Raw genomic sequence first — 24,530 nt, 5'->3', positions numbered from 1 at the left:
CAGATTATTATTTTCATTTAGTACATAAAACAAATCAATATATAATATTTTCAGAATAGTCAATATATTGTCTAAATAATCTAAATTCTTATAAATAATAGTATTATTAAATTAATAAAAAGAAGTAAAGCAACATCTAATTTATTATTTTTTTAATATGGTAGTTAAAACTACCATATTAAAAAATCTATAATAAATATTGGATGTCCAAAAATTTTTTTTAAGACGTATAGTTAATAATATATTAAATTATCGTATTATTATTTTTTTACATTTAACGTACATATTAAATATTATATAGATTATCTGGCAAAATTTTTAGTTTATAATATGTGCATATACTGTCGTATTATTTGATATTTTTTGAGATATTTTTTTAGGAATAACCACATGAAACTAAATATGTTTTATCTGAATTTTCAGATCAAATACATAAATTTATTGCTACTAATTTACATTCATTGAATATTTTCTCTCATGTCTAATATTTTTTTGAGTTTATGTTAAAGTTTATGTTAAAATTAAAAAAAAAACTACAAATCTGTCCCTTTGAATAATAATGTTTATTGTAAAAGTACTACTTAGAAAGTGGGTGCTTTTGATGGTAATGTCCCGCTCCTTTAATTTCTTGTATGTATATACCCGAAATATATCAGTACATATATCTCAAACAACTGAAGTTTACTTCAGATTTATTATTTGAGGTCGGTTTTTATTTTTTTATACATATATTCTTGCTATGATTTTTCCCAGAGTCGGGCCCTTGAGAATTTGTCCCCTCTCCCCCACCCCATCAGCTAGCCTGCATGTAAGTATATAATTATTATTTTTAATTATATTCAGAAAGCTATTATTTAGAATATCACTAATTAATCGATAGAATTGGATATGATGAGTTTATAAAAATATATTTAAAAAAGTGAACGATAAGGCAAATGTTTGTAAAAACAAGGCTCTACTCTTAACTAATAATTACGTGACTCAGTTGTAAGGTTTCCTACGTTTTCCAGACACTTGAATGCAAATGTGCAACCCTGGCAGATAACGGTTTGTCTAATAACGTTTGGGTATATATTCGTACATCTACTTTGTGAAAATTGGCACGAAACTCAAGATGTTAAAAGGATGGAAGAAAATGGAGCATTATTGCAGATAGCGGATAAAGAAGTAAACGTGACATTAAAGCCAAGTTTTCTTTAAAATTTCCGGCATGTATGACATGTATTACTGATTGAGAAAAGTAAGGTAGGTATGTTAAATTATGATATATTTTCTACCTTTTATTATAATCTAAATGAAAATGTAATCTAAATATAACGTTTTTTTTATCAATCGACCTAGACCTCAACAAGATAGTAGTGCTACATGAAACACTCAGAAAGTGGCGGTTTGTCTAAGTAAATGGATGCATTAGTGGCAACCGAACCGCGGGTGTCCCGGGACGAAAAGCGGTTTCCCAAATGGGTCAATACAGTGCTAAATTGTGTTACTTAACTTGACGACTGTGCGGGATTTAACGATCGTAAGTGAACTACGTTTGCTCGGTTTGCTTTTGTCGTAAACGAGCCGTTTATGTAAAAGCCTTCAAACGTGTTTAGTATTATAACGCCCAATCAATCAGTTCATGTTTATTTTGAATGCGAGGATTGATCAAATAAGGTGGCACCCAAAAACGTGTCGTAAATAAGAATCTTTTGTAATATGAAATATATAAAATGTAAGTGCGCATTTAATAATTACTTCAAGTTACTCAATGCCATTGATTTTATCAAATAAACATTTATAGCAGTTCAATGGGCAGACATGCTTGATTTGTATTTTGTAAGATTTGATTTTTTACGCTCGTTTGAACAATAAATATTAATACATATTACAAACAAATTTTTGAATAATACCAGTTATTAATATATTTACAGGTAAAAATAAAATTCTAAGTAATATCTCGTAGACATTTTTTTGCTTGATTTTCATTATCAGATAATCGTGTGTCCCTCAGAGATATCTCATTTGATATTTTCAGTCTATTTTTAAAAGTTGATGATATTTATAAATCATATTAACATATTTTAATTTTTGTATAATACATATAATGTATTTTTTATGAACTTAAGTAGCTCAATTTTCAATACTCATTTACAATAATTAATTTGCACAATAATAATCCATGGGATTAAAAAAATCTTGATAAACCTAATCTTTGATGATCGATCGAAATCATAATTATGTAAGAATCCCTAATTCAGATCTCCTAATCACAATAAAATTGAAAAACAGACAGTACATAAGGGATTCATTTTTTTAATTTACTCATGTACAATGTAAATAATACAAAAAAAACATTAAGAAAATTATTCTTATGATATTATCTATGCGAATTTCGAAAGAATGTTAAGCTTTTATAAATTATTTTTTAACTGAAATTGAATAACATTAAATATTCACTACACCGATGTTGTAACTTAGATTAATATCTTAAAAAATAATTACGTAAGAAGACATTGGAAATAAAGAAACTTATTAGAAAAAGTATTAACTGGATCAATTGTAAACGAAGTACTTTTAGGGTTGCAGTAATTTGTTGATTATACAAAACATTTAGAAGTTGATTAAGTTGAATGCTTTAGATTTATTTTAAATTGACCTTGAAATGTATTAAACTTTCCCATAATAAAATTGTGCATTTAGAAACTATTTTTAAAAACAGCGTATTTTTTTAAATTCACCTTTATCAATTTTGATATTTTTATATAAACAAGATGTTATAATTTGGTAAATTTTTTTTTATATAAGTGATTTTATGTTTTAGGAATTCGTTTTCTACAAAAAAAAAAGAGTCCTACAGTATGACATTAATATTTTTACAAATACTGACATCGATGTATGTTGACAACACAGCCTTAAATCAATCAAATAAGTTTAAAAAAGTTGTTTACAATCAACCGTGATTTTAAGTTATTTTTGCTATGTTTTAAAATATAATTAGAATGTGTTTGCAGATAAAATTTTGCGCTTGAAATTGAAAATGTAATTGGATTCGATTAAGTGTAGTCGATTCTGGGAAAAACGTCGTCAGATTTATTGTAAGCGGCATTTTCGAGTGTCAATATTAAGCGATTGTGGTACTGATTCTGGTTTAATCTGGATTTCGAACAATTATTTATTATAGAACACAGAGGGCAAGAGAAGTTCGGATAGACTACGGAGGTACCTACTCTCAGTAATTTGCTCAATCCGACATGCCACGGCGCTGCCATGCGATTACATGAGCTAACAGTTGTCAAAGGAAAGGATTAGCGGTAGAGCACTGGAACAATTAATTAAGTGAGCGTTTTGGATTGGATTCGGAAGAAGAAGGTCGACAGCGAGAGAGCAAATACATATCAAGTAGCTTTCGAAGGTTTAGTCTTTGTATGTGTTATAATAGGGGAGATCAAAATGTTAAGGAATTAGGTGAAAGATTATTTAAATCAAATTTGGAATGTGTACTTCAGTTCGGTTCTAGCTAGTAAAAGTCAATGGCAAAAAAATTTGAGAGATTGTACTTAAATTTTCAATTAAACAATATAAGAAACACTAAAAATAATTATGAAAAGTTTTCTGTGTATTAGTATTATTTTTATTTCTTACGCGGGTTATTTAAGAATAATAATAATAAAAGTAATGCATATTTGATAGATCAGTGCAGTATATTTTCATTTAATTTATAAGTGCATCGTTTGAGAAATAATATTCATAGATTAAAATATATTACGGGGCTATAGTTATATAAATTGTGATTTAGATACTATTAGTCTATATTTCGACAGTGATAGTTATTTATTTGTCATTTAAAAATAACTCTTTAAATAATTGGAAAAATTTTAATAACTGCATATATAATATATGTACATGAATTTTCAATCTGAGAGCGAAATTGTTTTAATCAACATAAATTAATATTAAATTAACCGCAGCGTCGATCCAAACGCAATTTAAATAATTAACTAAAACGCAGACGAGATTTAATAATTTTACACGTTCTGCTAATTGAATATACAGATGAAGTTTCAGTCGACGTTTCAACAATAGTTTTAAAGGTTAAACAGTCCTTGGTAAAGTAGTATGAAGGAGTGAACAAAGAATATGAAAATTTTATGCTATAAAGCATAACAAAAATCAAGGCCGTATGTAACGTTTGATTTAATATATTGAATAGTTCTTCAAGCACAATGGAATCACGTGTGCGCGCATGCTGAGGAAAGATAAAAAGGTACCGAAACAAACATGAAATAAATAGTTTAGCAGGATGAACATGTTTCGGGGAAAAATGGCACTGACGACACGTATTCTATCTCTCCCGTCCGTAGCGAAAACTAGATTATCCGGATTAGATTATCATTTTAATACATCACGCACGAATCTGATTATTTCAGCGGCGCTGAGACGCAAATTTCAGCTTTTGCGCAAATGGCAAAGGGTTTCAGGTGCAGAAAGGGTTTGATTTATTACTTGAAACGCCGCGCAATTAATTTCTCGTTTGAGTCGCGTTTAACGCGCTTATTAGTCAAACTGTTAGGTGGAATAGACACGACCATTTGTCAGGTCAAAAAGACCCCGTTAAAATAAAGGTTTATGGTTAAAACAAATAATATATTAAAATTAAAAAAAAATTAATCTCCCCTCGTATATATATAATCAGACATATTCTTTGCAGATTAGACATGGAGGTTTTCGTATTGAATTCAGCACGGAGCAATCTGTACATACATATGTGAGGTCTTAAATTAATATTAGACATGTATATTTTATATGGCTTCTTAACAATGTATACTATATGTATGTATATGCAAAAAATATATATAGAGCCACTACAATATACGTAAATACCATGGATGTCTAATTAAATAGTAGAAGCTGCATTGAACTTAAAATATTTTTTTATAGTTTTATTAGGTTGTATTTATATGATGTTTTTATTTTATGACGATGAATCTATATAATAATTTGCTAATTATTACCATTTTGAAAATATATATTTATGACGTTTTAACAATAACTATTTAGAAAAATTAAATTGTGTGACAGTTATTAGCAGCAGCTACTTTTATCATATTAAACATTTATTTCAATAAAATAATATAAATAATTTTACAAACATACCATTAAATACAACAGTTCCGGGTATAAGACCTTAAATAAATTTATTTTAATCTAAAAATAAAATTTATTAAAACTGTGTTTCTTAATTGCTGTATTTTTTTTTCTAAAAATATGTTTATATTTCAACTTCGAATTTTTAACAAAAAATTGCTAGCAACGGAATACATTCGTTCACTTGCCGTTGAAGTAGATTTAATAGATAGCAAGCAATTAAAAGGATTTTCTAGAATTCGACTTCAGTTACCACAGTAGATTAAAAAAATATAAAATGTTTTGTTAAATCTCATGAATCTATTTATTTTGCTTTGGTAGCATTCGTAACGGAAATAATAGAAATTTTCATTTCTTGAATTAAAATTCGCTTTTTTTTACCCATAACTTTTTCTGAATTATTTTTATAAATAGTTATTGTTAATATAGTCGCTTGTGGATATAGTCGCTTTATAATAATAATTCCAAATCATATAACTATATAGCTGAATAGAATCGAAGCGGAATATTAGATGAAACTAATGTAATTTTTATAAAATTGTATCTAAGAAAGATTGAATTTTAGTCATAATAAAAACATTTTAGAGTCCACAGTCAAGATTCAATTTTCTCATGAAACCAAAGTAAGATAGTAAAAATGGCAAAGAAAGATTTCAGAATCACTCTTGTTTCGCCATTTGTCCGTGAATATGTGATAATTTTTATATACGAATATGTTTATCGTAAAAACACGTGAAATGGCTCACCCGTCCCAAAATATTGTTAACAGAAACAATGTGTTTTTACTATAAGTCAAATAATTAACGGAAACTTTATAAAGTCCCGATCATTGTCAGCTCTCACGGATTATAAACTTGAAAGCATCATAACATTGCTTAACGTGCAGAATATGCTCGTTTTATATTTTCAAAATTAAAAAATAAATATTTTTTACTATTTCTAAAACGATAATAAATAATAACTACTTTATCAATTCTGCAAAAAATCGCAGAATTTTACGCCGTTGTTGAACCATAACCCATTATTAAAATAATTCAGCAAACATATGGCAAATTCTCGAGGATGCCAAAACAAAATGTGCTTATCGAAATAGACTTATCTTATCGTCATAAAATTAGATAGAGATTTCCTGTTCCTTTTCGATACATAGCTCTCACTACCTAGTCTGAATGCAACTGTCAACTCAGCGGCCTTTTTGGAAACACTGAATATCGTTACAGTTAGGGTTTATTTAGTATAAAAATAGGTTTTGCGAAAAAGAAGCATATCCAGAGAATTTTCATTTTGAAAAATTGCGTGAGATATGTATATTATATTTCATGTAGAGAAATCAAATATGAAATCAAAATTGTCGGTACCTCACTATCGTGAGGTACCGCGGCTAGTGAGTGTATGTAAATACCGGACCCGCAATTTTTTGAGGCTTAAATTTTATTTTTTTAAATATGTTTTAAGTATTTATTTTAATTAATTTATAGCTACTCTCAACACGCTGAATTATAAATGAAATAAAATATATTTTTACATATTTTATTTTTGCATATTCTATTGATGTTCGACAGTTAGGTTAGTTCAATTAATAATTTAAGGCTCGTATTTTTACGACCGGGTACCCGTTAAAAAAAGGGTTTTCGGTTCCTTCATAAATATTCTGGTGTCCAGGTACCCGGTTTCGGTTCTACCCGGGCCAAAAGCACTACTCATCATGGATATGAATTTTTAAACACATATATTTATATATGCGGAATGCAATATCAAATCAGAATCTTTAGCTAAAGCTTTATTAGTTCAATTCTAATGAAGCCATTGAATATAAAGCAAATTATATACAAGAATAAATTAACTGGTTTAGTATTATTATATAGTTTTAGAAAAATCATATTTTACAGCATTAATTGGTATACATTAGAAAGTGTGGGATGGTAATGCAATCTCGAAGGTGATCTATCATAGCTTCGTTACTGTGCGACGTGTAATATATTCAACTTGTGACCTGATTCACTTGCTTATCATAAAAGTTACACCCTAAATCGGTTGAATTTGCTTCAAACCTGTGATCAAATTGGAAACGTTGGTAATATGCAAACCGTGATTGAAATAAAAGCAGAAAAATAGCTTTCTATTTCTCTCCACGCGCTAAAAAAGGCAATTTTGACAGAGTTTCGAAGTAAAAGCCGCAAGAAAGGTAAAAAAACCGTTTATAAATAGTATTTTGCGAGCAAAAGGACACGGGTTCGCTCCCTTTGATCTATCAACCTCTCAAAATTTCACCTGCCCGAACTCCCATGGGAATGATTCATAATATGTACACATTATATAATATATATAGGCAACAAAATGCAAAACGTATTTTTGAATGTGAATATATTGCTTTTTGTGGTTGTGTTATTTACTTATAAAATGTTCAATCTTCACGAGACTGTGAGCGAGTTTAAATATTTTTCTACTAGTATCTACAAACTGTAAATACATATTTTAAAACCAGGAATATATCTAATATTGATATTTAAAAAAAATATTGTAAATAAATGTAACTTAATAAATTATCGATCGATTCTGGAAGATCAATATTAGTGATTATTTTTGTATACCTTATTATAATTCCGATCGATATTTACAGGTTAGGTTTTCCTAGCTTTTCTTAATCTCACGGATAAATATTGTGATAATTAATTAAAATCGAAGTCGTGCATATTTATGAATATGAAAAATCTCTAATAATAAGTATAAATATAAATATATTTAATCTATTATTCATGTTTTTTTCAGCACATTTTTAACACATTTCTAAATATTAGGGGCATGATGTATTACATATGGGATTCAACAATCTTCATAAGGTTTCGCGTAGTTATATTAGCGAGTCAAATGATTAAATATATAAACATTCCATTAAGACTTAAAAGGTTAAAAATATTGTAATTGCATAAAATTTATGAAGAGCATGAAATAATATAATTTGACAACACTAAAAATCTTAGCTCTAAAGCATAAAGAAGCACATATTGCACATCAAAACCACTAATTTTAAGTGAATTTAATTTTTTAACTTACACTAATATTATATTTTCCAGACTAAATATATACATCGAAATATGAAAAATTGTGAATAACTAAAATATAGTTAGGTTACTCAATATTTTTCATATATACTATATACTACATTAAATATGTGCATTTTCAATAATATATGTATATGTTATCATATTATACATACCTTGACATTTACAATTTATGAAAATATAATCCTATAAATACACTATATTCTATTTATTTTCAGTAATAACCCACATGTATATATTCATAATTCATAGAGTGAAAGTAAATATTTTTACATGTTCGTATTTTATAATCAGTAATGCTATAGAAAACACGATTAATGCACCTTTTATTTATATTAAAAGTTCACCTAATATTTTAATTAAAATTTCACGTTATATTTGTATTTATAGGTTTACCAAAAGCATTGTTTAAGTGTTAATTAATTTTTGATGATGTTTTGATGGTGTTTTGTTGACCGTTCTGTATATGTATGTGTGGATTTAATAACACAGAAAATAAAATATTGTTTTCACTAAATATTAGCCTTTAGTTTCAGGTTTAGTTTAATATACTTAGTCATGAGATAAATAGTATTTGGTCACGATACAATAAAAAATATATTAATTTCTTATAGTGGCGTTTACCGCCTTGGATATTGACTATAAACATAATACATATAGGCGTTTAATAGGGTAAACATTATTTGTAGTTATTCAAGAAATATATTAAAATGATAAATATTGTATTTTTATTTTAGATATTCAAATAGAAGTAAATTGGTTTAAATAACTATAAGTATTTAGTTATATTAAACGGAAAAGGTTAAAGTGGATTGGGCATATTGTGCCTGACAAACAAACAATAAACCATTATAATTAATTGACTTCATAAAATATAAAATAATAAAGCAAAACATATGATTTATTTTAAACTCAATGAGATTAAAAAAAAACATTTTAAGCGTATATGAATCCAGGTACATTGTTATATTCACTTTCATACATTATCGATTAAAAGTATTAATGTAGGAGGAAAAGGCAGACATGAATTTCTCGGAGGTTCCAGTATTATTCATAATAATTCTCAGCAAAATATACGACAACGTTATCGTTTTAGCAACAAGCAGATGAGCGCTTAAATAATATATTAAAAATATATTATATGCAAGGACGTTAAAAACAAAGAATAAACGCATTAGATATCCAATTTTGGTGATCGTACAGTATCGTTCTGTTTGCGAGCTTAATAAATGTGACTGCGATATTTAAAACTACTAAGTTTCTAAGTCTTAAGTCGAGAGTGCAATCAATCCTATTGCTCACTAGAGAGTCAAATGTTGAATCAATGATATCATATTGTTTGAAACTGCTTGATTTGTAGGGAAATATTATATCACAAGGTTCCTCTATTACTACTATTACGTGTACCGTGCACGTAGTCCAATGTGCTTCCTCCGTATTTAAATTTTCCTGTTTGAAAAATTAAATTTAAATCTAATAAAAGGATAAGGGTTTTACAAAAGTGAAAACTTTGCAAGAAGGTTTACGCTTGCTGCCGAAAAAAACTTTTTAGAAATGATTGAAGATGTTGATATAATATTAAAGAATATAGAACTTTGGTATAGCACATATATGTAAATACATATATATATTATAAAAAAATATTTACTTTATATTTCCATTGACCTTTAAAATAATTAATTAATATTTCATCTCGGGTAAAAGTATGTAGGATGATAATTAATCATTTTAATCCCTGCGGTTTTATATATAATGTTTGTGGGTATACCTGCAATTTTCCTCTCTCTCATTCTCCGCCAGAGTTGTTCCGCTTTTCTCATGGGCCAATTTTCAACTTTGGCACTGAAGCTGCGGAAAAACTTGTATTCCTTGAAATGCGACATCCTCCTCTCCAACTTTGTGGGGGTATGATGAGGCGGCGAGGGTGTTTTAGGGCAATCCGAAGAACACATCGTATTATCGACGCTCAGGCTCGTCTCGCCCCTATGATCACTCATTTTGAACACTGACACGTTCAGTTTGTTCACAATGCGTATTATTTATTTTTTATGACATATTACAGAGTCGACATCTCCGAGAAGCAATTAAACTTTCACATCGGTCATGTACACATTTTTTTACGCGCGTCGAGTAATTCAATGATCAAAAACGTTAAACGTCGCTAGTCAAATATGTTTCTCGAAACTTTCAAACATATAGGAGAGATAAAACGGATGGTAAACTTTCAAGTTTTGCAACTCAAATGAAACCCTTGAAAAGGGGCTTTACGTTTTTGATGTGTTTAATTCGGATATGATTTAATTAAATATTTTTATTAATTACGTAAAATATCACATTTAAAATTATAAGGGTATTCGTTACTTATTTTTAAAAATAATTTTTAAGGATTTTTAAGTATATTTTGAGTTGAAATCGAAAGCAAACATTCACTTATATGACGGTATTTTTTCGAAATATTTATGAACGGGGCTCGCGAGTTATTTGCGGTTGTTGTGAGTAGGAGTGTGAGCTTCTGAAAGCTCTGAAAGCTCGAGCAGCGTCCGGACGCTAAGGCGTCGCCGAACCGTCTGAAGCGCCCGCTGCGCCCCTAGCGGAAAAGCGAGGGTGTTATGCGGTGAAAGCCTGTTGCTATCTACTAAAATCGTTTTACTTTTAAACCCTGCAGTAAATAAACTGTACCGAGATTTTCTTTCACTTAGCATCACAATACATAGTGAAAAGGAAAGTATGGTTTTCTATGGTCTAATAAATCTTCAGACGGATCAATCGCATTTTTTCAGTATGTTTCATAAACATTAAAATGAAAATAAATTATATATTATAGCGGAACATATGATTACAAAAAAATTTGTAATGGAAACTTATGAAAATTTTTTTGTGTCAAAGTTAAAGAATAATAATTTTCATTATTTTCAAAAAACTTCTTTTACATATTAGGACTGTAGGGTCTTATTTTTAAAACTCGCGTTAATTTACTATGACGAAAATGATCGTCCATCAACAAGAAAACAAGACAATAGCGTAAAGGTTTCAGACCACACAATAGCCCTCGTTACGACAAGAAAATCACATAAATAGCACGCAAGTGTTCTTACTATAAATATTATTCGTCATTGAAAGAATATTTCTTTAATGCAAAACGGCCACGGATATAATAAATCATTGGATCCACAAGATTTCCGTTGCAGTATACGACCTTGGTCAATGACAATCAAGCAAATGTCGCTTTCTAAAGGCGTATATCTATTTCGTTGTTCTAAGAAACGAATAGCTGGATGATCACTGAATGATTGTGATTGGTCAGCAAGCTTTGCAGCCCTGGACTCCGACAAGGAGAAAGCAGTCACAAGCAGCCATTCGAAGAGAACAGAAGATGCCCGTCTACCCATCAACAATATACTGTCATGGACGCACACATCCTGAGAGGAACTTCACCATACAAGCAAGGTAGCAGAGAGGGATCGTTCTCCGCACTGTCGCTACTACGCCATCTACGAGACATTTAAGGACCTCCCACGGACATCATCCTTGCGCCAGCTTCTCCACCACCGCTCGGAGAAAACATCTCGCCATTTATCGTCTGTCGCATACTACATATATTAAGCCTTTTACTTCTATTTATTATTGATATTTAATTATAGAAAGAAAAAAATAATCATAATACACAACAATTTACTCAATAAATAAGGAACTTAAGAAAATATTTTTTTTAGTTTATAACGGCAAAACAATGTCTAAATTTGCGCACATACTTAAAATAAATATTACAGCATCACGTGAGAAAAATTAGGATAACGCTAAAATAATATTTTTGGCGCTTAAATTAAAATTTTAAAGCTGTTAAGGTTTAAATTTAATGTAAATATTTCAAAGATTATATACTTCATTGTTGTTATATGATTACATTTTTAACTATTAATATTATGAAATAAAAAATGAAGAGTTAATTTTAATCTATATATATATATGTTTGTTGCTGCATAATTATTGTACTTAGCGTAAAAGTAATAAAGAAGAAAAAAGTTTCGCAATATTTTGTGAGCTCTTGATACTACAATAATTATAAAAACAAACATAAAATAAAAGCTCACTTTAAGCAATAAAATAAAAACTCGTTGGGTTAATTACATAAGGGATTTTTTTATATGCTGATAAATATAGGATCAGGCGGTTATAAAAATAGGCTGATAGGATTAAAATTGCCCCATATAAAACAACATAGATATCACGTTAAAGGATTGAAATATAAGTATAAGAGTGAGTAGGAAGCTTTCTTTAGTATATCACTAATAATGCTTCAAATTAATAACTTATTTATATCTTAGTTCTATGTAATAAGTTAATTTAATAATGATAACATTGCCAATAAGAGGTTTTTGCCTACTTTTCCTCAACATAGATACAGATAGTATATTCAAAAATGTGACTGTAACTAGTTCTGTATTCACGTAATTAAATAAATACTAGACATTTATGTGTAATGTTATATATGTATGTATATATATAAAACATGTAGCTAGTAAACTGCTAGATGAATAAATATTAAGTTTTTTTATGGATCAGATCTTGACAAATCTGCATCATATGGGAATAGTACGAAATGGGTTCCTCATTAACGAGACATTTTTATTACGCATTCAAAGAAATATTAGACTGAAAATTAAATCACGTTTTTTTAAGTGCATGAAATGCGAGAATATTTTTGCTTTGGTTGTGACTGGGAATCATACATAATAATTTAGAACTAATTAACCTATCATCATGAGCAAAACGTTTTAAAAACCGAAACCCAACAAAAAATGTAGTGACTTGTGTTAGATGAAATATAAAGACTTTTATACAAAAAATGTACAACTAAAAATTATTATAAACAATTAATATAATCAAACTCGGTGTTTCAAACAAAGGAAAAAGGACAGCTTAAACTTGAACAGAAAAAGGACTCACTATAGCCACTATAACACGGCATTAAATATGGTATTATTCTCAAAACCTTTTTAAAAAATAACAGAGATGGAATTAATAAGCTTGCGTTAAATATGTAATTAGTCTAATTATTGAAACTTTATTTTATGTAAATGCAAAACTATTGTATCAAGTTAATATAAAATGTAATAAAATAGTTGTATTAGTATTGATATATTTTGAAAAATATTAGGTTCGTTGGAAAAGGGTTCATAAAAAGTATATGTATAAAGCAGTAGAATTTATAAATAAAAAATGATTTATTCTTTTCAATACAATTTTATTTTAATTTGAAAGAAGGTGGCAAAAGGTACTTTTTCGCAAGCTTTTGAAAAGATTCCTGGAATCTTGGTTGGCCAATTGGAACGTGAATACATTGTTATAGATTTGTATCTCCCTTCCCCTCCCTGTTTTCTCAACCCTCCTGCGACTCATAACAAAAGATCACTTCAAAGTAACATAAAATATCTAGTTGTGTTTGTTATATATGTACCTTTAATTATATAAAAACATGTATAAGCAATAAATAAATTTTAAGATTTAATAATAACAAGGTTCAAAGTTGGTAAAATTTAATGGAAAAATATTATTTACCGAAATTAAAACATACGTTTGCAGTGTGTTATATACGTTTTATAAATTCCAATATTAAATTTATCGTAGTGAATTTAATTAATTAATAAAAAATGTAACATATCTATCACATAAAAACGTCGAAAGCGTCATTTTAACAATAACGTAATCCTTCAATGTTTACGTAGCGTGTTCGCATTACATAAATATCATAAATATGGCCCGTGCAAAATGTAAGTGGATGTATAAAAAAAAACACATACCTGCTATTTGTTTTTCCGACTGCGCTCTCGCTTTTCGCGTAATCTGTAAAGCAAATATTGAAATGTACTGAAATTTTAAGTACATACATAAAAAAATATTAATGTACTCACAACTTCGTCGGTGATCCCCAGCTTTTCCCTGTTAGACTCGTACCTTCCAGTTCCGTTATTTTTTAGAACTGGCACACTAGAGCATTTAGCTATTTCCAAAGGCAAAGGAGCTACTGAGAGCTTTAAGGAAGCCGTCGAAGGTGACGGCTGGTCTCTGCCTGCCACTTGACTCAAGAATCCTTTATAATTGACGTCATCGAGACAGTCCCCGGAAGAGTTGGGACTATCTGCGCCGTTCTCTTGATTGTATTCCACGTTCTTCAGTTGCAAGAACGAAGGTCTCACTGGCCTATCGCTCTTGGTGCTCTCGTCCAACTGATTGATGGTGTTCGCCGAGCTGTCCGATTCGTTGTATTTCCTGTATAGTATGTGCTTTCTCAGAGAATTGTCGCTGGGTGCGTCCATCGTTGCATAATCTATCTGGAGGTTTTCGATCGAAGACATGTCTTCGGTGTTATAGGCGTGGTCCGACGTTCCCGTGTCATCTTCGAGGCCGATTGTCTGAGTTGTGACACTTTCTCTCCGCACCCATATGTCGTTTCCTGACGAGACTCTGAAATGCGAAGGGTAACGTCGGGGATTCGATTGTCTTCGGCGAAGGCGTTCCCACGTCTCTTTGCGTTTGCATTTGTTCAAGCCGTTGGGACCTGAAAGGAGAAAGGAGAAATCGATTGAAATCAATAAGCAAGATTTGATCTATCATTATGTAATGGAGTATATTTTTTTAGATATCTATTTATAATAGCTAACTAAAATTGGTAAATCACGTTTAAAAAAAACTTAGCATTGATAAAATATCTAAAATAATTGATTTTACACACAATATTGCCAGTTTAATGAAACACAATTTTTTTAACTAGTGTAAACAGAGACAGACATACAACTTAGTATCTAATTTGACAATATATAAACGACGAAAATAAAATAACAGGTGGAGATCTTATACATTTTAAATGCATATGAATCAATGAAATGGATATTAATCATGGATATTTAAGTTGGGTACGTTATTGTTTAGGTTGTATAAATACGATATTGTGAATGCAATAAAAAAAATGCGTATATTTTGTTATGATACATTAATTTATGTAACTACAGCACATATTTTCATTTTTAAATAGTAAAAATTTCTTTCTTTAAAATAAAATAAAAATTTACAAAATTAAAACAATAAGGTTTACTTATCCATATATACAATATGTATATAAAGGCATAAGATTTTTAAGAAAAAAATATTGTTGTTGTAATATTTATTTAAATATGTTATTTTTTTAACAACATAAGATAAAATAAATACCATTACAAATAATTTAAATTGTAAATTCATCAGAATGATTTGTAATAGGAAAGATTTTTATTCTACAATAACAAATAGTAATCCTATTTAAAACCGCTTAATTCCCCATGAACGAGTATACTCGCCAAAAATATGTGATTCAATTTTTCTATGGACGGTTAACTCTTACGTTTTAGTATTACCTTTGATTTACGATATGGATTAAGCTCCCTATAACTGAGTACACTCGCTAGCTGAAAACTGAAATTTACGATTTTTTATTATATTGAGTTTCTACCTAATTCAGTGGACCAGTTTGCTCAAACAAATGTGAGATTTGGTATTTAGACGTTACTGTGAACAGATTCTTGAAAAAAAAATATTTTTTCGGAATTATTATGTTTTTTTACACACGAACATACTTTGCAAAGTAAATTTTATAAATATATATTTTTAGTCCTGTTTTTCCCTTTCTATAGCTATTGTAATTCAAGGATTTTGAAAAAAGCCTGTCATTTTGCGAAAAAAGTCAGTCATTAAAACTCTTTGAGACATGATAGAGTTAAAAGTGTTTTCTGCCACATCAAAAAACTAAAAGTGCTGTTGTAACAAAGGTTTAAAGTAGTCCCATATATTTAAACTTCACATTGGTATTTTTTTGAGTGATCAGTGCAGGTTCGTCAACCATTGAAAGTGACGCAATATTTCTTCTTGATGTATGTGAGCAATCGAAAAGGTAAGTTTATTTGTATTGTATATTACTTAAATATAAGCTATTAAAAAGTTTTATAATAAAAAAAAGGCTTTAGTACTTCAATTTTCTTGTAGAGTATGAAAGTATTGTGGGATGTTATCTATCATATCATGCAATTTTTGGAATATTAAAAATGTTCTTTTATTTCATTTTTTTATAGTTTAAAATTTCTGAAATTATTTCTGCAATTAAAATATATATTTTTTTTATTCTTTAGATACAAGATGACAAGGCAAAAAAAATCCAGAAAGTTATTATTTTAAGGTTTCAAACAACCTCAGACAATTAAGATGAAGCTGTTCTTCAAGAAATACCTTCAGATCAAGAATATTGTACTGATCTCGAAAATGACGATGACGAAATTTTCATTTCAAATAAAAAGGATGATTACATTTAATTTCTAGTATTATTTAGAAGAAATTATAATCGGTTCAATAAAACAATAGGGTAGCTAAAAGTACTGTAAAATGGGTTATGACGTTAACGAAGTTCGCACATCGTGTTCTTGTACTATATACAAAATGCTTCTGTGCCTTTATGAATACCATTCATGAATCCAAACGCCACAGAGAGGCTGTTTAGGTCACACTCTATAATTGAAAACTTAAATGACTTTTTATTTATATTAGTGTTTCTTTTGTAATTTTTCTTCCTTATTAATTAAAATAAACCAAATGTTAATTTTATAAAAAAAAATTGTGCAACCTGTGTTTTTTGATTTTCTAAAATTTGGTGCCTTAAAGAATTAAGCAGTTAAATTGAAAAAATAATTATTATCAAAATAAATGTATATAGTACACATATAGCTAAAAATTGTGAATAATCAAAAACATAAAAAAGCGCTAAAGCACTAGAGATATTTTGTAAAAAAAAGCATATTAAAAATATAAAGTAGATAAATTAGTAAATAATAAAAGTTAGTTTGTATCAAAAGTAACTTAATTACCACTTTGAGTAGGGCTTAATAAAAAAAAACGAGAGACTAAGAAAATCTTTCGAATACGGTGTAATAAAAACAACGCTAATATGTTTTGACATACTAATTACTCGAATTAAGATGTAACTATTACTACTATTGATACTATTTTTGTTAGCGTAAAAGAGCATACAAAACATTTTTTGTAAATATTTTTATATATAAACTTATTTCATAGAGATATTTTTTATTATTAGTCGTGAAACATGAACATTATCATGATTTTATCCTTTATATGTTTTTCACTGGAATTTCTATATTTACACTATACATATGATTTATTTTTATATCATACATATAGTATTATAAATTTATATCGTATTTAAATAAAATCAGTAGATTTGAATTAAAAATAAGTTAAACGTGAATGTGAATTAGATTAAAATCGTTGAACCAACGGATATTGCCCAAATAAAAATATATTCAGCATTTATTTATACAAAATTTTCGCCAGGCAAAATGAATTTAAAGGCAATTAACATTTCGCAAGGGTTAATTTAGGCTTCAAATTTTCAACTTAATAGCCTTTCATTCAAGGCACTCAAAAGTTTTATCCGCATGCGCAATTTCGAAATTTAACCTTGTTTGTAACGCGTAAAATATGAGTTGTTCATTACGAGTTAATCGGAATAATTAACATTTTAAATCTAAATTTTTCACGCTAACGATTTCGGTAAAATGAAACAAATTTACTCTTGAATTTTAATTGTTATATAAATACTAAATTCAATAAGAACATAATCTGTATTAAATTCAGCTAAATGTTTTTAGATTAAATAAATAACACCCTTTTTATATAAATATAGGTGAAATATATCTGGTTATGAGCATATAAAGAAATAAGTAAAAAAAAAGTATTACACAAATAAAATTTCTCAACACACAATTTCAATCAAGAAAACTGATGTTAAAAGCAATGGAAAATCTTTACACACCTAGTTTTTATTTTAGCTTTTATTCGAGTTACTTAAGTCGTCACCTGAGTACTTGGAGTACCTCAAGGGTTCAATCTAGTTCCTCTGCTCTTTTTGCTCTGAATTAACGACTTATATGCGGCCATTAATAACTTGGAATATGTTTTATATGCTGACGACTAATAAGTGTTTCAGATTATTCGCACAAATTCGGATTCACTCTCACAGAAAAAAACCTGGAGTCACGTTGTTACATTTTCCAGATGCTTTGAAATTTAAATTATTACTTTAAATAAACGAGGAAACAGAAACATTTCAAAACGCTTAAGTAAATTTTAATTTTAATTATCTCGAAACATACATTTGTCAAGTAGGTCCTTAATAGTTTCATAACCTTAATGATTTTTGTAAGAATCTTGAAGGCATTGATTAGGATTTCAAAAAACACTACATTTTCTATTCCAAAAGGATTCCATGAAAAATGATTTATAAAATATACGGTTTACAGACTAACAGTGCTGTAACGGTTAAAATTTCTTACATTGAAATTTTTTATGCATATAAGCGTGGCGCTATTTTGTTGCTGCGTCTCTTTGTCCGCGCTTTTTTGTCAGCGCTTTTTTATCCTGCACCCTTATATTACGGTGTCGTTTTTACTAGAGTGTATATGTATATACTTTTAAGCTCTTTATATGGTTTTAATTATGATTATTAAATTTAGTAACATACTTTGACGGAATACGCGTTACTGTTTAATAACACTACATGTTTATAATCGTGTTACTTTAATACAATATATTCAAGAGTAAAATAAAACGTTTGCTCATTATTTTTATATTATTTTCTGTGGTAAGAATAACTAGATTTTTTTATTATTAGTATCTGTTGATTTATTTTTAAATGTCTTAATTTTGTTTTACTTGCAGTTAATTACTGGTAAGATAAATCTAATTTATCGTTAATACATTAAAATTGTATTATTTAGTTAACCAAACATTTTATTGAACACTCCAATAGCAGCAAGCTTTTATTCAGAAATATGTTTATTAAATTAAGTCTTGGAGTTCAGGTGGTTATTTTTTTTATTTTACTTTACTTTGCCTTAAAATGTTTGTCTACGATTCGTAAATATATTCCATTGATTCTTAAGTTAGAATATTTTTATTTAAGCATACTTTAACATACACGGATATGTTTATATAGTCATCTCGCATAACATTTTGAACGAGTTATTATGCATTCTGGGCTCCCGTGACTGCAGCCAGTGGCGTCGCGCGAATTTGACACGCCAATAAAGTCATCGAGTGTGAGCCGGGTAGGGAAAGTGTGCCCGCCCATGATGACGGCCCGTTCATTACGCGGCCGGCGGTTTTAATCAGCACACGAGGTACCAAAGTGACAACTTCATGACAATTCATGACCGACACTTTGGTGCATCGCATGTCCGTGCCTTGACAGCTTATTTAAATGGCTATTAGAGCTGGGGATGTGGACATATTCGTTAATAAAAATGGAATTAAAAGTAACAGATGACGTTGTCCCTATTTACATTTATCAGCACAATACGGTAGTAAAACGATCAAATATGTATGAACTTGAATCGTGCCTGGGAGATCAAATATATATGTATATAGTACACGACGGAGAAGGAAGTTAGGATAATGAAAATAATGAGAATTTACATCTGGCAAGGTAAAAATCAATAAAAAGAAATACAAGCTTACATTTTTTATATTGATTTTGCATTAAGCTTCTCAACTGTTTTCAGACCCCCCAATAACACGGTAAATTGGAGACGTGTTATTTGAATACTCGTTACTTTATGTGCTAGGTAGCCAAAGGGAGAATATCTCACCACACGCGCCTGATTAGTAGGTACGTATTTAAAAAAAGAAACCAACTACACGCACCCAAATAGTACGTCCTCAATTTACCGTGTTATTGGGGGGGTCTATTGTACTGAGAAAAGGGACATAGAATACCGATTAAATTTGTTTGACAATTTTTTTTTTGCTATATTTAAGAATTACAATCAACCAACATTTCGTTCTTATACTAGTCAACAAAAAAAATGCGAGGAGTTTTGAAGCAAAAATGACTATTTTATTGCATTTTTGGCAATGATTCGTTCGCTGGCTAAATTAAAGAAGAGTCAATTTTTTCATGCAATTTCTATGTAAATCATACGATAAAATGTAATTTTTTGCAAAATTATCATGTGATAGAATGTGACTGTCAATTAAATATTCATTAAATATTTTAGTCACAATGTTAATAATGTCTAATTTAATAATTTATAATATATTAATAATGTAATAATTATGTATTCGTCAGTAATTTTTTATCGCGTTCGTTTGAATTTAAATTATTTATTACAACATCATTTACATGCAAAAATATGACCCAAATTTTTGTAAATGTAATCAGTAAAATTATTTTTTATATTAAAAATATTTACTGTAAAATTAAAAATACATATTGTGTACGCATTTCAAATTTCTCGAGTAATCCAAAAATTAGATTTAATATTTTTCAAGAATTTTATTTATTTATTAAAATTAAGTTTAAATCACCGTGAACTAATTGATTACATCAAAGCATCATAAGGGTAAAAGAAATTAACAATACATTGTTTTATTATAATTCACAAAATAGTATAAAATCAATACGTTCTCAACGTGTATAGAAAACCTTCACATGTTTTCAAAAGTGTTTCTAAGATCTATAGCGGACGTTTATTTGCCAAAATGTTCCCAACGAGATCGTAGGAATAATCTGTTGGCGAATGGAATCGAGACACAAATGATGTCACTATCCAAGACTTAAGGACAGACTGTTGATAGAAGCCCATCTCCAAAAAATATCTTAATCACACCAGCAACAGATCAAATGCAATCAAACAATATTAATTCATCTGCACATAGAAGAAAACTTTAATTTGTAACCATTTTGGTGAAAGAAAAATTGTGTATTAGTAAAAGTGAAACAAATTATAATCGGGTTAAATATTTAACTCAAATATATATGTGATTAAAGAGCCTTTTTCATTATATTCACAATAATCGTAAGAGTAATTCTTCAGAAAGAGTAAACACAGTTACATACTATAATATGTTTCCTTAACGATAAGTGTTGCCTCAGTATTGTCGATTTAGACAAAAAATGTCGATGTCTGCAAAATTTAGTCACGGCATAAAGATATTAGATGATTGAGGGTACCTTTTGTATTTCCTGGACTTTAAGTGCAACTGAAAAAATTGAAACTCATTGCAGAGATGAGAGACGTTCGGTTGATTATATTTTCCTCGTAGTCTTAGAAAAGCTAGATTGGTACAAATATTTTGAACAGAGATATAAATAGTAACTATGCAAAATTTGATTTATATCGGTCAAAGGGATATTGGCTTGTATAGAGAACTTACATACATATAAATAGACATACATAATATATAGTATTGACGTTTGGAATCAATATGTTACATTTACTTATTTTTAAGTAAAATGCAATTGAATATTGTTCAATATATATTTCGATGATATTTAAGTATTGTAATTCATATTTACTTAATTTATTTAAATATAAATATCATTAGTTGTTGGTAACATATGTGTATGCATTATATATATATATATATATATATATAATATATTAAATGTATTGTACTTATTTCTGAAAACGATAGAAATTACAACCATCAAGCTATGATAACAAACAAACAAACTCCACAAAGTAACGGCTGATTATCTGGTCAAACTTTAATTGGTTATGTTGACAAAGTTGTATACAACTTTACTTAAGATACATCTACATTTGAAGTACAACATTATATTTTTATAGTTCTTGGGTCTAATTTGTTTTACATTTCTACGTATTATAATTAAATTATTATATTAAACATTAAATAAAAAGGAACAACAATTTTTGTTCACGCCTAAAATATATGAGCATCTTCCCGCATGATTTTTATCAGCTCCTCATAGCTATCGCCAAAACATTTATATTGGATGAATCGTGCAAGAGGATAATTCTCAAGCGCTGACGTTTTGGCCGCGACGGTCAGAAACAAGGGACTCGGTCGGGCACACTCTAGTGCACTCCAAAGCTTACAGCTGAAAATCGACACCACCCTTGAAAAAGTGTTTCATTGAGAATTCAATAAATTGTATCCAAGCGCTCCTAGGAAAAAATCACTACGATATAACTACACATACGACTCGTACTTCCTCTTGTGAGATACCTTAGAATAATAGCTTACTTTTAAAATTTAATAGATGTCGCCGATTCAAAAACTTTTAGCCTGATGTTTATATCTGATTGACTTATCTAGTTGATACTGATTTAATCCATTGTATCGCATTAAATTTATGTCTGTCAGTTTACAGTAGAATATGTATATATATGATATTGATTCTAGACGTTATAATATCAGATTAGGTTAATCTTGATTTCTCTAGTTATACTATTGATTGATTTACCAAATTGTGTTAAGAAGGAAAATATCAAAATACGTCTAGGCGATATATAACTTTATGTTCGATATTTATATTAAAAAATCTATTCATTGAACTTTTTATACTAAATGGCATTTTTGTATTAAAGGCTAAAGGTCAAAATAGTTAATTATAAATCAAGATTCATATATGTATATTAAATGATAAACGTACATATATATGATAAATTACACGCCATCTTTGTGTACGAGTTTTAGATATTCAATATAAATAAAATAATCATGTAATTTTTAATACTAATTCAATATGAAAGTGGTAAAAAAAATATGAATTGAAAATTCCTTTAATTTATCAAATTATTAATTACTAACCAAGTATTAAATTCACAAGCACATTATAATATTATATAACGACTTTACCCATTAAGGTTGTGTGTAAGTCAGAATGACCTTAGGGAGTGTATATCTAATGATATTATAGTCATTTAATAAGGCTTCACTCCTTAAGTATAGCTATTAATTTCCACTTGAATAATAATGAGTAAAATAAATAAAACTAAAGAGTAACATTTTTTGTCTGATGCTATATTTCATTCGGCAAAATGCTTTAAAGAAGATCTTGCGAAAAACCGCAAGAGTTTATTTTGGTCGCTTTATGTATTTTAATAATATTTCATTATGTAAACTAGCGATGTACTCTCAGATACGGAGGGTGTATCCATGAAAATTAACGACTTCGAGGATGCTGCCGTTGATCAAATACTGTACAGCTCGCAAGATAACGATCGGAACCTGATTTTAATGAAAGCATCGCCCTATGGGCGGTCTACGGTAGTGCGGGAAAAAATGAATAACTAAAAAAGTGTAAAATAATTTGCATGGCAATTAGTTTCTCAAGGAAATGGTGTACGTGAATTAAATGTGAATACGTGGCGAGAGCTGGGAATATCGTACATGTAATCTCTTAATGCCTGGTTTGTGTTTGTCGAAGATCAGATTGTTTATCAGCTCAGAAGAATACGGAAGTTTGTACTATTTTATTTGATATATGTATTATTTTTACATATGTTATTAAAATAGAGAAAAGTTATGCAGTTTAGCCTTTGGAGAGTGCCTGTCTTATTTATTTAACCGATAAAATAATGAGGCATAATTTTGCTGAGGTAAGGTTTAATTATGATACAATTAATCAATTGCAATAATTTATCTTGAATTTCAAGAGTTGTAGCTATATGTGGCTGAGCAATGATTTTTTTAATTGTCTATTTACACGTTTTTCACATGTTTCCAGTCTAAAATTTAGAGTTAATTTCATTTTTTAAGACTAAACGAGATGAGATTCATCCACGTGTGATATAGCGTGAATTTCTCCATTAGTTGCTCAAAAGCATTCCTGAATGTTACATATAATTTTCATGTGACTAAGATATTTTAACAGATTGTTGTATAAGTTAATTACCGAACATATTTAAGCTGGTTCCCACCCACCAATTGTGTGTTTTTGTTATTTGCGATTATATGATACATAAATTAGTGAGTTTACGATAGTTTCAAAACTTACAAATAAGCATAAATAATATGTGAAATTTAGCTTTAGATTTCCCCGTGTATTTTTCAAACGCAGTCCTTAGATTTAAATTCCTTGCAAAGAAAACACGTGAACCTGAACTTCAAGTGATCCTTGATACAATTATTTTTTGCCATATAAATGCGGATAAAATAATTTACAGTTGTGAAGCAAGTAACTTCGCTTGGGGAATCTTATTAAAAAAAAGGAAATTTATTTACGTAATATTTTATGTAAACAAGTACTATACTCTCAAACGGTTTTAAGATTATTATCGTATTAGGCTAAGCTTGGAAAGCTCCATCTATATTTATCTGACACGTGTTGTTCAATCGATTGAAAAATACTACGAATAATCTTATTGATTGTGTAATAGTACTAGAATTAAATAATATGTAATTAAACAAATGGATCCACCCTGTACCATACTGAGAATAAAAAACGTTAATTAAAAATACTTTGTCTTTCTATTTTTATTCAGTTGAAAA

General features: G+C 28.9%; 1 protein-coding gene across 3 annotated transcripts in view; it reads right to left on the bottom strand.

Moving 5' to 3' along the window:
* Positions 1-24,530, bottom strand: part of cv-c (RhoGTPase activating protein) — a 257,468-nt gene that overhangs the window by 117,835 nt on the left and 115,103 nt on the right. For all 3 annotated transcript variants that reach the window (XM_088193450.1, XM_088193453.1, XM_088193452.1), the window contains 2 exons: positions 14,105-14,751; positions 13,994-14,036 (listed from right to left, as the gene is read on the bottom strand). In XM_088193450.1, coding sequence (XP_088049576.1) covers positions 13,994-14,036; positions 14,105-14,751 — 690 coding nt within the window. The remainder of the gene's footprint in view (positions 1-13,993; positions 14,037-14,104; positions 14,752-24,530) is intronic.

The sequence above is a fragment of the Plectrocnemia conspersa genome, unplaced genomic scaffold (genome assembly GCF_051122295.1).
Source record: "Plectrocnemia conspersa isolate PC_06_02 unplaced genomic scaffold, ASM5112229v1 ptg000009l, whole genome shotgun sequence".
Classification (NCBI taxonomy): domain Eukaryota; kingdom Metazoa; phylum Arthropoda; class Insecta; order Trichoptera; family Polycentropodidae; genus Plectrocnemia; species Plectrocnemia conspersa.
Note: the sequence above shows the minus strand (reverse complement) of the source record. Positions and strands in the feature narration are given on the sequence as shown.